Source organism: Chenopodium quinoa, unplaced genomic scaffold, assembly GCF_001683475.1.
Source record: "Chenopodium quinoa cultivar QQ74 unplaced genomic scaffold, ASM168347v1, whole genome shotgun sequence".
Classification (NCBI taxonomy): domain Eukaryota; kingdom Viridiplantae; phylum Streptophyta; class Magnoliopsida; order Caryophyllales; family Amaranthaceae; genus Chenopodium; species Chenopodium quinoa.
Window position 1 is genome coordinate 1806935 of NW_018742244.1, and position 15811 is coordinate 1822745.

At 34.5% G+C, this 15811-nt stretch overlaps 1 protein-coding gene across 1 annotated transcript; it reads right to left on the reverse strand.

Moving 5' to 3' along the window:
- Window positions 1-4034: 4034 nt before the first annotated feature.
- Window positions 4035-8572, reverse strand: LOC110739448 (thaumatin-like protein 1b). The gene is made up of 3 exons (XM_021919906.1): window positions 7488-8572; window positions 4474-4574; window positions 4035-4370 (listed from the first exon to the last, which is right to left on the reverse strand). Exons 1-3 carry the CDS (start codon window positions 8261-8263, stop codon window positions 4363-4365), a joined length of 885 nt encoding a protein of 294 aa, XP_021775598.1. The 5' UTR covers window positions 8264-8572; the 3' UTR covers window positions 4035-4362.
- Between the last annotated feature and the right edge of the window lie 7239 nt (window positions 8573-15811).

The following is a 15811-nucleotide window of genomic DNA, read 5'->3' on the forward strand; positions in this document are numbered from 1 at the left end:
TGAGCTGTGCAAATTACTTTGATTTCAAATCCAACCAAAAATATACACCATTATTCTAAATCTCAAAGTAATTAATCATACTCAGTAGTATTTAAGGAATCAATAATGTGCTAATCAATGTCTATGACATGTTCTAGATAGTGAGCTAATAATCCTGTTAGCTTATGGATTACTCGGGAGTAGGTCACCGTTATAAGTTTTATCTAGTAATATAATGTACTACAAATTGGTGTTTAGTGTATAAAGTTTGATAATTATGAAACTTCCACCCTTCATGATATTGGGAAGTCGTTGCGTTTCATGCAATTATATACATCCACAAGTTATTATGATTAGATCATATGAGATTAAATTAATACAATCTAGTTTAATTAAGTGGTGCCAAGATATACATGCATGTGACCTCAACTTCGCATGTATAATACTGTCAATTTCTTATTATTGTTTGTCCTCTCACCTCATTTCACGTGAACGAACAAGCACAGCTAGAACAATTTTTATTTGGAATTGGGGCAACTCCATCACTTCTTCTACGTAGGCTAATTTATGGGTAGATGTAACAATATCCAATTCAACTTAGCAAATGTGCACTGAGTTGAACATTGTTTGAATACTAAAGCCATCATGTTGGCATGATCTCAAATACTCGTAGACCGTAGTACACTACAAGTCTTCAAAATTCCAATCTTTTGTATAAACGTTATTATATTTTATGTCTGAATTCTTATAACAACTCGCATTATAACTCATATGTAATACAATTACATTATTATTTGACTAGCTATCAATTATTAGTTCATTAATTAGTGAGTGTGACATGAGATATAAAATTATGGTTTAAGAAATTGTAGAAAATGAATCCAAGAACTGTTAGGTTTTGTTTAACTAGGTGATCAGGAATACTATGTGCTTAAAAAAGTGAAGAAGAGTAACTTGATTGGATCCGACCGTTGCTATGAGCCCTTTGCTAATAATGTTGTGAATATTTGACGGTTGTCTGATTTTTTTTCACATTTTTGGGGCTTATATATCAACTCATCAATATAGTGTCAACTCTGTCAAGTATTCAATCAAGTGTCAATTGTTATTCTAGAAAAACGGAATTCCAGCAGTGACAAGATGTATACGAGCACTTCATACATAATTAATGCATAATTGCAAGTATAAACAATTAGTGACTTAGGAAGTATAAATACTTGTATATTTGTTCGAAAGCAATAGGCCAATAGCACATCATCCTTTGTGATGTAAATATCCTTAGGGCCTGTTTTTGAATTACAAAACTGAATTGATTGGAGCTGAACTGAACTGAATTAAACTGCATTGAATATTTTATGAGAAAAGAAAATTAAAAACTTAACTGAATTGATTGGGTTGAAATGAAGAGAACAGACCCTTAATAAATACTCATGTATGTAGCTCTATGCGCCATGCAAAGTGGAGTGGTAGTTTTATTAGGCTTGTTCAATGTGATGTGATACCATAATAAGTTTTATGAGGCATTGGATTCTCTGTTGTATTCCCTTCATTTCCCAAATTTGAAGTGATCTATTTGAGAGATATTGAGCTAGTAAATTAGAAATTCTCAATTAAAAAAATAAAATAAAAAATAAATAATAATAATAATAATAATAATAATAATAATAATAATAATAATAATAATAATAATAATAATAAAATAGACTTTGACCTTCTCACTAGTTCATATCTCTGGTCTACAGCTCCTACTGAAACAATTGAAGGCGGGAGAAAAGCTTATTACGGAGTATAATGTGTTATAGAGGAGTAATTTTAAAAAGTTAACCCTAAAAGAAAACGGATTGTTAAGTACTATATAGTGAAGCATCTTAGTCTCAAAATGTTTTCATATTTAATGAAGTAAGTTAGTTATTGTGACCTTTTCAATCAAAAATCTCCTCAATTTAATCCAAAATTTACACAGGTAGTTCAATTTACAACTTGTATTTTAAAATGCAGGTTGCCTAATATAGTACATACTTCGTATACTACTCCGTATATGATTAATTAGCTACATATGCATGGGAAATGACATGATCATATATTGTAAAAAAAAAGCTTTTGCATGTGATAGAATTCCTCAAAATCTATATCTAGAAGAGGAGAAAAAGATCATTAATAATCAACTATAATTTCAAGAATATTTTGATAAACTCATTAGATTAGAATAATTTAATCATATCATAGATTTAATTAGTAAAGTATGTATATAGCTAAATATCTTTCTACGCCACTTTAGAAGGAGGACCAAACAAAATTTAATACCAAAACTTTGTTCAACAAAGAAGTTCAGCTTTTCCAGTGATAAAGGAAAGAGATAAAGATGTTAGTACAACACATTGATCGACAGATTCCCTCCCGCATTAAAGCAATGCTAATTTTTGCAATACAAGATGAATGTCAAACATCAATTTAGGAAAAGTATGTTAAATTATTTTGCAACCAACACTTTCGCTAATCTGAGCTAGATAATATTATATGCTTTCCTTCGTAAATTTCATACAACCAATGTAAGATTTTTCTTAATCGATAAAAACATAATTTCAGCCCGTACAAATTCGACATAACATGTTAGTATCACATTCATTTATTAAGGAGTACATATATGCAAACGTTTAAATGGACTGTTAAAGTTTTTTTTTTTTCCTTTATGCAAAGTTTGTATAAAGTAAAGCTAATAACTAGTTTTTACTGTGTAATTGTATATAGTGTAACATGCATAATGGTAAATTTAAAAGTATAGATTGAGCAATAATAATGGTGAAGCTAGGGTGTCCCATGCAGAATTCCAAATGTGTGGAATGCAGAATGCTTGACGATCAACTCAAGCACACAAAACCTGTAACGTATTGGACCCATTCACGTTATAATGTTACTACGGTGGCTTAACTTTATTTTCATGGATTAAACTCTCATAAACCACATAACAAAAAAGGAGGAAAGAAAAATTAACTTTAGAAGATCCTTATTCCTTCCCACGTGAACATGCATACTTGTTGGATTTAGTTTATGTTTACAGAACACACCACTAGAACCAATAATGATGCAAATAGTTAAGGAATAACTTTCATTTTGATGTCATAAACCAAGAATAGATTTTAGTTTATTTAACTTTCTTGTAATGTGTTCTAAAAAAAAAAAAAAAAAAACTTTCTTGTAATGTCTATGTTAACCTTTTTCTCACTTGCTTTGAAATTATTTGAATTTAGAACAAATAAATTAAGACGGACGAAGTAGTTATACAAAGTGCTCCATAGGTGATAGGTTTAAAATTAGGGATCTCAATTTCATTTTCCTCCATTTGTTTTCAATTCAAATACTCTATTAACCATTAAAAAAAAATTAGGAAAAATAAAGAGAAGGAAAAAAATTGTCTTGGAGGAAGCGCTCCACTTTGTTGAATTTGCAGTATTGCTTTTGCTACATCTTAAAACCAGCCTTTTACGCAATAAATCATGTTATTTTATGGGCATCTTTTCCTCTAAGGTAGGGTCACATTATCTTTCTTTTCTACATTTGGGTCCAGTTTATTCTTGCTTCTTTTCCAAATTGGGGCCATATGTTCTTGAGTTTGTCATCAACTATGTTAAACTACCCCTAAAATGGCTTTGGTTACAACTCTTACAGGTAGCATTTGGGCCATTGGCATCACGCACACTCAATTTGGGCCACGCCGGTTATAAACCGAGAAAAACAGATTATATTTTCATTTTTACAGTTAAGATGCTACCATGAGTATATATTTTTTTTTTCCTTGAGTAGGAAGAAGTTGTTTTGGTTGCTTATCAGAAAATTGTCCATAGAAATGGAATTCGCGGTCACAGGCTCATAGCAAATCAACCAAATGGAATCATGTTTTAAGCGTACAACCAACGACAAATCACAGCTCAAGTGTTCGATTTTGAGTCATAACCGAAGCTCCATCGCTAGTTTATCTGGAAGTAAAGCATCAAGTTATCTGGCCACAAAATTCAACTTGTAATAAGATTTTAGTACAATCACAAGCTTTGACAGCATTTAAGATCAGCTGGGGAAGAACCCCAACAGTAAAAGTTCTTCGAGGAATGGATATCTTTGCTGACATTGTTGAGCACAACATGGAATTACATTCTGTCAAAAACTAAAATATGCTCCTTAAATGAGCCGCCTATGGCAAGGGGGAAAAATGATATATACAGTTTCATTTGAGCAGTATTTCAGATTATACATGACATTGAATTGTTCATCTTTTCCAAGCATGTTTGAGCCAGGAACTCGGAGAGGAGGGCATTGAAGAGGGATGGTAAAAGGTGAAAGGAAATGGGTAAAACAATGGGGTCGAAAGACGACACCCACTTCTCTTCACTACCGGCCTGGAAAAATCCCATCAGTGTTAGTAAACAAGAATGAGATTCCAGAAAACAAAACGTACAACTACTATCAAGGTGCCAGCAATAAGTAGAGGAATAGTCGGACCTGAGGATACTTTGCTGCCTCTTGAATGCAAGTACATCATTGTTTTGTTCACCAATGGTAGTTCACCTGCCATTACTCTTCGTTTACCCAGCAATTTTAAGCTACAAAAATTTGTCACAGTTTTATTGTGAGAAGCAGCCATTACCAAATGCATCAGATCTTCATAGATATATTGTGTTGGGGGGAAAGCACAGTTAGCATGCAATCACAAAATATAGGTGTATTAGTTAAAAAAATTCCGAAGCTGTGCGTAGTTTAACTAATGAACCACCCTAACTGCAGTGTAACAATCTAGATCAATTGGTATGCGCATCATACAATAAATATATTGGAAAGGCAGAAGTAAATTAGTAAAATATTAGGGGAAACAATAATATGTAACATATCAGAGTTGACAAAGCTGATCTGTTTCCCAAACAAACAAAGATAATTTAAGAGTGACAATAGGATGCAGATCAAAGTGGTCGTATGCTGCAAGTACTTTAATTTAGACTTCAACAGATTCATTAAGTTGTATAAAGTATAAACAAGTGAAATTCCTAAGGTCTCAAAGGTGGACCAATTAATTAAAAGACTAATCAAGCACTTCACCCAGTAAACTTCAGCATTCTCTGAGCTGTTTAATGCCAAATCAAATCCAAAATTTAACTGATGCAATCTAACATCCAAATTAGATGACACATACTGTTGGCTAAAGCCTTTTCACAAGACATAATTCGAACACAAAATTTACAGATATCAGCCTATCATATCTTTGAATATTACTCCTCCAACCCATGATATATTTCACAGTTGGAATTAGAATGGAGACTCAGAAAGATTGTCAAGTGTTAAAGCTCCATGGTAAAGTGGCCAAGCTGTCAATGTAACACATTAAATCCTCTGATCAAGAGAGAAAATTTCCACTGATTGCTTGACCATTGGCATATAATGTGTATACCTATCCTAAGAAAAGCTGGTGGCCTAAGAACTATATTGGATTGTAGCAGAGGTATCTACGCGTATGAGGAGCCCTCTTTCTACTTGAAGAAATGACCTATTACTTCCCATCCTGTTTCTGCTCATATCAGCAACTTAGAATTAGATTAATTTAGTAGCGAAGCAGCAGTTTCATGGCTGATGACTCAGGAAGATATTGCCATCACTCAGATGAATGGGAATATGTGATACAGTTTCTAAGGGTCATAGAATTCTAAAAGATGAGCAATCAAAGGAAATTTTCATATGTTTGCAATTGAAATCAGCTTCTTTTGCTCTAGTGCATGAAGGATTGATATCATATTAATTTCAACTTCACCTTCTCTTCGTGAGTTGCAACAGGAGATGCATATTGCAGGGGTTGGAAAAACACTATCCTAATCAGTTTGTAAGTGTCAAGATAAAGAAAGGGGTTTGAGTGTTTTATTATAATTTCAGACTTTCAGTAAAAGCAAACAATGTATAGATCCCCCCCCCCCCACCTTTTTTTGGTCGCCTAGGTGAGATCTCGATTTTGTTCTTCCTGCTGCAAGATCAAATATGTTCATCTGCATCCTTTTCAGAAGCTGTTAGTTTTAGCATCCAGATTTTACCTAGGCCCTAAAGTAAGTTGGAGAGACTACTTTAGAGCTTTTTAAGAGCAATAATACTCTATTGAATCCCTCTCACCTGATAAAAAAGAAAAAGACCATATTTGTGGAGATTTTGAATAACATGTGAAACATAACAGTGATACTATCACTTAAGGAATTTCATGAAGACTATCAAAAGTGGTGAAAATATCTCAGGTTAAACCAATAGGAATAATTACAGAGCACTAAGAATTCAGCCTCAATGACAAGTTTGGCCTTAAAGAAGGCAGTGACAAATACTGAAATACTTGCATATGCTATCTAACGAGATAATTTTAGTGATATGGGGAAGGCTTATACGCTTAGTGCCTAAAAGTGATGATCAAAATAATATTTCAGCAAGGTTTTTTCATTAGTACAGGACTACAGGCTCTATCTGATATCAGCAATCATGCAGCTCTCTGTCGTAACAAAATAACACTGCTAGTGTAAGCAAGCATCCACCGGCCACCCACTACCTGTCTATCTTTACTACCTTTCCTCCTTTAGTTTACCAACCCATTATTCTTATTTCTATCTTCTTTATGAGTCAAAAGCTCATTCATCATTAGACTACAAATACTAATAGCAAATGGAGGCTTCACAAAAAACAACTAAATATTCTAAACTTGATTAGAAAGCAAATGTAATCTAGAAAATTAACATTCATTTTAAGGCAAGAGGACCACTACGGTGATGTAACTGATGATCAGTGGAGTCTTCTTCCTCTACTACTGAGACTGACCGACCTGGTAAGTTTGAACATTCTCTCCTCTTAACGTGTTAATGTTATTACCTTGCCGCCATTACATCATTTTACTTCTTCGTGATATAAGTTACACGGCCTAACTCCGGTTAACATCAAGGATCTACTTGAATTCACCCAGGAGAAGTCTATATTGTTGTCCAAGCGACAGGGGGGTTCGATTCTCATTGGGAAGGTTATGTACTTACAGACAGATTGCATTCTAGGGCGCTGTAGGAAGTCGCTATACACTACACACACATATAAGCCACTTCATACTTGGTACCAACGTCCACATTGATATGCCAACTCACAAATATGGTTCAGCAAACCCAAGTGGACTGCCACCACACTTACTAACTATCCTAAACTGACCCCAACAAGCAACCACATGAATTATTAGCACATTTTCAATCACTAATATCTTTCCCTTCACAAATCATAATTGTCATCATTTTAAATCAATTACAAGCAGCTCACATCAACTTAATAATACACATCAAACCAACTCAACCAACCAATCACAATTATCAACTACGGATTAACTTATTTAGTTGGTTAAAGTTTTGCGACGACTTAACATCAAATAAAGTAAAAAAAAACTTAACACCTAAGCAAACCAATAATACATGAACAAGAAGAATTTGAAAAGCAAAAGCAAGAAAAGAAAACCTAATTACCTTGTATAAGGAGGCGGGCAAAAGACGATAATATAATCAGCATTTCCGCAAGTGAAAGTACTCGTCTTATCATCATACGCGTAGCTATACGCGCGTGGGCAAGCCTCCTTGAAAAACACCGAGTACACCGACGGCGGACACGTGTCAGGCGTATTATACCCTTCACTACAACAATACCGTGGGTCCCCAAACGCTTCACACGCGCTTTTACACGCGACTGCAGTTTTCGACCTCACTTTCACACTCCCATTTCCACGCGCCGCCGCAACACTGAGCTCTCTAGGACACGCGCGGTTAATATCGACGAGACATCCGGTAGGGCTGCAATCGCCTCCGCGGCCGCCACGTGGCACTACGAGTACAGGAAGGTTGTAACCGTCAACGAGGCTGACGTCATAGAAGTCAAGACCACCGGCGCCGTTGAGAGTAAACTCAGCTAAGGTTGCCGGAGGAATAGCGCCGGCGCCGGAGCATTCCAGTTTACCGGAGGCGCAATCTCCGGTTAAACAAACCATTTTTCCGGCGGAGGGATCGCCGGAGCAGAGGGTTCGGGCCCAAAGTCGACCCGACCAGGATCTTGGGAAATGGAAGGTGCGGGATTTTCCGGCAGAGAGAGAGAATCCGGTGGTCGGAAGAGGAGGGGAGTTAGCGCCGGAGAGTAAGCCCGGCCAAACTGTGTGTCTACACTTGTTTACTAGTCGGAATTTGGCAGCAGAAATTGTTTGGGAGGAGAGAGAAAGGAAGAAGATGAAGAAGAAGACGAAGATGTTAGCCATTGAAAGAGGGGGATGAAGTAGTTTGCCGGGAAAAAAAAAGAAGATTTTGTAAAAAAGAATGATGAAGGAATTAAAGCTAGTTTTCCACTTGACTAATGTTTATTTCTGGTTTGTTCTTTTGATTAATTGCTTTTGGGTTCTTGAATCTTTTACCTGTTTCTTCTTTCTTTAGCTTTAATTTCCTTTTTTTTTATCATCTTTTCTTTAACCAGATTTATTTCAGAACTTATTGGTTTGATCTTGATTTAGGTAAATTCTTGTATTAGACGGTTAAGAATGAAGTAATAATTGCATTAAGATGAATTTTTTTATTGATCACTTGATTCTTTAATTTTGTAGAATTTGGTAATTACACTCGCTTCACTATACTAGTCAACAGAAGTCCAAGTCCTTCCCAAAGCAAGATTCACACTACGTTATTTTTAAGTCATATGATTGATTTTTTACAGTTGAAAAGTCATTTAAGTGGTCCATTATAGGGAGTACTAATGTAAAATTAAGTTTATCTAACTTGATTAGCTTATTATTTTCCTTTTGGATATTTGCTTCAAACATTTTAAAATTTTTGGAAAGGTTATTTTGAGGATTTGAGGGAGATTATAAATTCGTACTTGAAAACATGCTGACATACGAGTAATTGAGTACTCAATAAATAGAGTGATGGACAATTAAATATCCAACATTGAGTATAAAATTGTACAATAGGCAAATCATCAAACAACTACACAATAATATAACCAAAATTTATAATTGAAGGTTGGATGTTGATAACATTGAAAAGATTAGTGATGCAACTACGAGCATGTGTCTGATTTACTAAATTGAGCTGAGCTGAACTGAACTGAATTGTTTATGAGATAAGGAAATTAGGAACTAAACTGAACTAAATAGAAAATAAGCTAAATAGAACAGGTCCTACAAGTCAAATACAGTTGGTTAGTCATGAGAGATTACAATGAAATATAAAGCAATTGTATAGAAGAGTAGGAGCCCTTTAGACTAATAAAACTTAGAGATATACATAAATAGACTTGAACACATACTCCATAGTGCATATAGCTAGGAGGGAGAGAAAATGAAGTCTAACACATTAAAGTTCATGCACATGTGTTATTTTCTAAAAACAAAAGGTAGTAAGAAAAATAAATATTTGACTTCTTCATGAGGGGAAGTTTTAATGTATCGTTAAAAAATATTAACAAAGATAAAACAATTACAAAAATATTGCATGATTTTTAGATGATCTATTGCTCATTTTTTTTTTTCTTTATCGATATGATAAATGATAATCCACGTGTACAAGCATCATCACCGAAATTGATTTTGACCCCTCAAATATTGATTTTACCACACCTTTTTGTGAGTAAAGTATAGAAAAATTTGTACTCTCATAATGGGTGTGCCAAAACAATATTTGGTGTGCCAAAATCATTTCTTCATAATCAAGTATGAATAGATAATAGCGATCTTTAATTAAACCATGTTTCAAGAGAAATTAAGTTATGATGAATACATTTTTCATTTATCGGATTTGTGCCCCTCTATACAAGATTGGTGTTATTTTAGTAAGACTCATCATTCTAGAGACTAAAGCCAATATGGCAATATTCCTTAGAACTGTGCTTCATGTATCAAATGCATGTTACTTAGCCCTCCTTATTATAGAACAAAAGAATTTATGTAATCAACTTTGATTACTTCTGCTTACACAAGCTGTTGGGCTAGAAGCGAGAGTAGAGGTATGCAAATTGTAAGCAGTAACAGAACAAAAGAATATGCAAATTTGCCACTAACTTTGATCACAAGCTGTTGGGCTAGAAGCTTATAACTCTATAAGTATGCAGTAAGCCAGTAAGTTTTGATTGGTTGAAAATAAATAGGCCAGTATTTGGATCACAGAACTGGGCCACTGAAGTCCTGTGCTGTCTGAATGTGCAAAACAAGTCAGGCCCATATCAGATCCACCTCCAAAGTCCAAATGGGAGGAGCCAAAATATTAAAGTAGAACTAAAAACAGGGGCGTTCCGAGAATCGAACTCGGGACCTCTTGCACCCAAAGCATTTCTTTTTTGTTTGATGAAAAATTACATTTCTTTTTCTTTTTCTTTTCTTGGATTCTGCCTATTTGTTACTCCCTTCGTTTCACTTTGTTATTATTTTGGGGGTGAATAATTTTCATAATATGTGAATACTTAATGTAATTGGGTATTTGGGTGTTTAAAGAGTCACATGATTCTGATTGCTGATTGATTAATATATGTGCTAGTGGATTGCTGACATGACTAATTTTTCCAATCAATATTTATTATAACTGATTAAATTACAACCAATTCCGGTAATAGAACAGGAAAAGACAAAACATTATTTACAAAGATGCAATCAAATTCCAAATTACTAGAATTCCTCTTTTTTTTTAAAGCAATAGATTTCAAAGGGGACTGACAATGTGAAACGGATGGAGTATTTATTTTAGTGGGATTTCAATATAATCTTGACTAATACTTTATTTTCCTAATTAAAAAAAAAAAAAAAGGTGCATGTACTAAATTTTTTGCAAATTGTTAAGCTCACATGTAATTATAAGACAGAGGACAAGCATTTGATTGAAATTAAGAGCACAAACATGAAACATGGAAGCCCTTAGAAAAAGGGCAAAGCATGATGGTGTGTTCATAGCCTCAAAATTGACTTTTTATTATCCATACTCAATAAATAATAATGCTGCTACCATCTGTAAACACAGATATGTTAATGGAGCTGACCACCAATCAATGCATAAGTAACGAGTGAACGAACAAGCAAAAAGTGTTAACGAATAGATTACAACAATAAAGATTTGGAAAATTGACGACCCACATTTTTAGTAACTTCATCATCATCTTTAAGTCAAATGTTTCCAAAGTCCAAATGTTTCTTCATGTTGTTTGCTCTAAAGCAAAAGTTTATCTTTGATCTCAATCATTATTAGAACAATTATGTTTCACACTATATCTAGAACCAAAACTTTTGATCTTAAAAGGTTGTTTGAACAAGGTGTACTGTGCCAAACAAATCGATGTGTATTTGATTTTAAGTCTTATTTGAGTGATGAGTCATTATGTTTAAGACTCAAGACACATTTGGAATGGGAAATTGTCAATCACCTACTTATGATAAAATGATAAATGATTAGCAAAATGGTCACGTTAATATATTATTGGCATAAGGCATATGATTCAGGTACGTACAACGATAAGCTTTGTTTTTCTTAGCTTAGATGTCATATTCCTGTTAAAATGAAAAAGATATACTTCATATATATAGCATCAAATTCAAACTAGATTAGTAGAAAGATTCCGACCACACCAAACTTAAAATAAAAATAATCCTAGAACACATTAAATAAGGTGAAGAGAACATAGATATAATAGGTAGTGGAGCTTTATTTGGATAGTTTGTGAGGCATAATTGGAACATCTTATCAATACTCAATTAAGTAAATATATATCGGAGTGGACTATTAGTCATCAGTCATCACACCTTCAATCCATCATCATAGCCCATTGATCAAATTATATATCAAAGGCTTATAACTGTTATAGTTGTTACCCTTTATTTATAATGTCCTTGCATGTATGTATGATAGATGTGTTGGTTGCTCATCATGATCAACTTTAACGTGATACACAACAACATGCTTTTTTTTCAAAGATTTGCGAGCAATTTAACTATGGTGTGGGCGCCTCCATGGCATGCTTATTTTTCAGAGCAGCAAAACATAATAAACATTGCTTGTCGATTTATTTCATCATATCATATGAACTAAGTTAACTTTTGTGCATCCAAGGAAATTCAGTGGGTCAGAGTTAAATACCCTCATCATAAATTTACTCCAAATACGTATCAAATCAAGTAACTTAGGCAATCAAGTTTTACTGTTAGTGTATAAAATTCAATCATAGAGTTTCAACGCACTATCCATAAGATTAACCTTTTAACTGACTTGGTCATCAATTGACAGATATATAATAAAATAAAATAAAAAAAAAAACCATGACCATTAATTCAAAATTATATACTCCGTATGAATAGAGCTGTCAAAAGTTGACCCGACCTGAAATACCGACTCAAACCCGATTATTAACCCACCCATCTGAACCCGAAGAAATGGTGACCCAAACCCGATCTAAAACCAACCCTAAACCCGAGTTGACCCAAGTATGTGAGACTCGAATCCGAACATGAACTGACCTGGAGATGACCCGACCCGGATGTAACCCGTAAATTATTGACCTGAACCGAACACGACTTTAACCGAAATTTGCCCAAATTCGTTTTAACCCGTCAAAACCCGAATTTAACCCAACTTGTTACTAACCTGACTTGAATTCAACTCGACCCGTTCCTAACCCAACCCGAATTTAACCCAACCTATTACAAACCCGACCCGAAATCAACCCGACATGTTATTAACCTGACCTAATTCAACCCGACTTGTTTACCATGGTCCCTAATACCCCTCCAGAGTCCAATTGGGTGGGTGGAACCATCCAATTTGCCTTTAACACCAATTTGATGGTTTACAACTTTCACTGATTTCATTAACTCAAGCCTACTACGAACATTTATGACAACAAATAATGATTAATGGTCGTATATGGTTCCAAACGACATTATATGACCCCGAGATGTATTCCCTAGAATTTCAAAACTTTTAGACACCGGGCCCCGAAGACTCCAAAATTCTCAAAAAGCGTGGATATTCGCCTTCAATTTTTGAATTTTTTGACTTTTTTCCGCCCGAAAATAAAAATTACCGAAATGTTTAACATGGTCCATAATACCCTCCCGGAGTCCAATTGGGTAGGTGAAAGAATCCATTTGCCTTTAAACGACCAATTTACCGGTTTACAACTTGCATCAATTTCATTAACTCAAGTCTACCACAAACATTTATAACAACAAATAATGATCATATATGGTTCCAAACGGCATTATATGACCCCGAAATATATCCCCTATAATTTCAAGACTTTTCGAGATCGGGCCCCGAAACCTCCTTTCTCAAAAATTATGGATATTAGCCTTCAATTTTGGAATTTTTTTACTTTTTTTTGTCCGGAAAAAAAATTGCCGAAATGTTTACCATTATCCCTAATATCCTCTGGGAGTCCAATTGCGTGGGTGGAACCATCCAATTTGCCTTTAAACGGCCTATTTACCGGTTTATAACTTGCACATATTTCATTAACTCAAGCCTACCACGAACATTTATAACAACATAAAATGATCATATATGGTTCCAAACCGCATTATATGACCCTGAGATATATCCCTTAAAATTTCAAAACTTTTCGACACCGGGTCCAAAAACCACCTAAATTTCTCAAAAAGTGTGGATATTAGCCATCAATTTTGGAATTTTTTGACTTTTTTTTTATTGGATATAAAAAAAATGCCGAAATGTTTACCATAATCCAATACCCTCTGGGAGTCGAATTGGTTGAGTGGAACCATCCAATTTGCCTTTAAACGACCAATTTACTAATTTACAACTTGCATCGATTTCATTAATCTAAGCCTACCACGAACATTTATGACAACATATAATGATCATATATGGTTCCAAATGGCATTATATGATTCCGAGATGTATTCCCTAAAATCTCATCTTTTCGACACCGGGCCCCGAAACCTTCAAAATTTCTCAAAAAGCGTGGATATTAGCTTTCAATTTTGGAATTTTTTTACTTTTTTTCGCCCGGAAATAAAATTTTTCGAAATATTTACCATGGTCCCTAATACCCTCTAGGATTCCAATTGGGTGGGACCATCCAATTTGCCTTTAAACGGTCAATTTACTGATTTACAACTTGCACCGATTTCATTAATTCAAGCTTACCACGAACATTTATGACAACATATAATGATCATATATAGTTCCAAACGGCATTATATAACCACGAGATGTGTCCCCTAAAATCTTAAGGTTTTCGACAACGGGGCCCGAAATCTCCAAAATTTCTCAAAAAGCGTGGATATTAGCCTGCAATTTTGAAAATCTTTTACTTTTTTTCGCCCGAAAATAAAAATTGACGAAATATTTACTATGGTCCCTACTACCTTCCGAGAGTCCCATTGGGTGCGTGGAAGCATCCAATTTGCCTTTAAACGACAAATTTACCGATTTATAACTTGCATTGATTTCATTAATTCAAGCCTACCACAAACATTTATGACAACATATAATGATCATATATGGTTCCAAACGACATTATATGACACCAAGATGTATTCCCTGGAATTTCAAGATTTTTCGACACCAAGTCTCGAAACTTTCAAAATTTTGCAAAATGCGTGTAAATAGTCTTCTATTTTTGAATTTTTTGACTTTTTTCGTTCGAAAATAAATATTGCAAAAATGTTTACCATGGTCCTTAATATCCTCCAGGAGTCCAAATGGATGGGTGGAACCATCCAATTTGCCTTTAAACGGCCAATTTATCGGTTTACAACTTGCACCGATTGCATTAACTCAAGCTTATTACGAACATTTATGACATCATATAATGATCATATATGGTTCCAAACGGCATTATACGACCCCGAGATGTATCCCCTAAAATCTTAAGGATTTTCAATACCGGGCCTCGAAACCTCCAAAATTTCTCAAAAAGCGTGGATATTAACCTTAAATTTTGGAATATTTTGACTTTTTTCGTTCTGAAATAAAAATTGTTGAAATGTTTACCATGGTCCATAATACCCTCCCGAAGTCCAATTGGGTAGGTGGAACCATCCAATTTGCCTTTAAACGACCAATTTATCAGTTTACAACTTGCACCAAATTGATTAACTCAAGCCTACTTGTTTATGAAAACATATAATAATCATTTATGGTTATAAACGACATTATATGACCCGACTTGTATCCCCTAAAATCTCAAAACTTTTCGACACCTGGCCTCGAAACATCCCAAATTTCTAAAAAAGCGTGAATTTCAATTTTGAAATTTTTTTACTTTTTTTGCTCAAAAATAAAAATTGTCGAAATGTTTACCATGGTCCCTAATACTCGCTGGGAAAACGACCAATTTACCGATTTACAACTTGCACCAATTTCATTAACTCAATCCTACCACGAACATTTACAACAACAAATATTGATCACATATGGTTTCAAACGGCATTATATGACCCCGAGATATATTCCCTACAATTTCAAGACTTTTTGACACTGGGCCCCGAAACCTCCTAAATATCTCAAAAAGTGTGGATATTAGCCTTCAATTTTGGAATTTTTTGATTTTTTTTGCCCAGTAATAAAATTGCAGAATTGTTTACCATGTCCCTAATACCTTTTGGGAGTCCAATTGGGTGGATGGAACCTTCCAATTTGCCTTAAAACGACCAATTACCGATTTACAACTTGCACCAATTTCATTAACTCAAGCCTACCACGAACATTTATAACAACAAATAATGATCATATATGGTTCAAAACGGCATTGTATGACCACAAGATATATCCACTAGAATTTCAAAACCTTTTGACACCGGGCCCCGAAA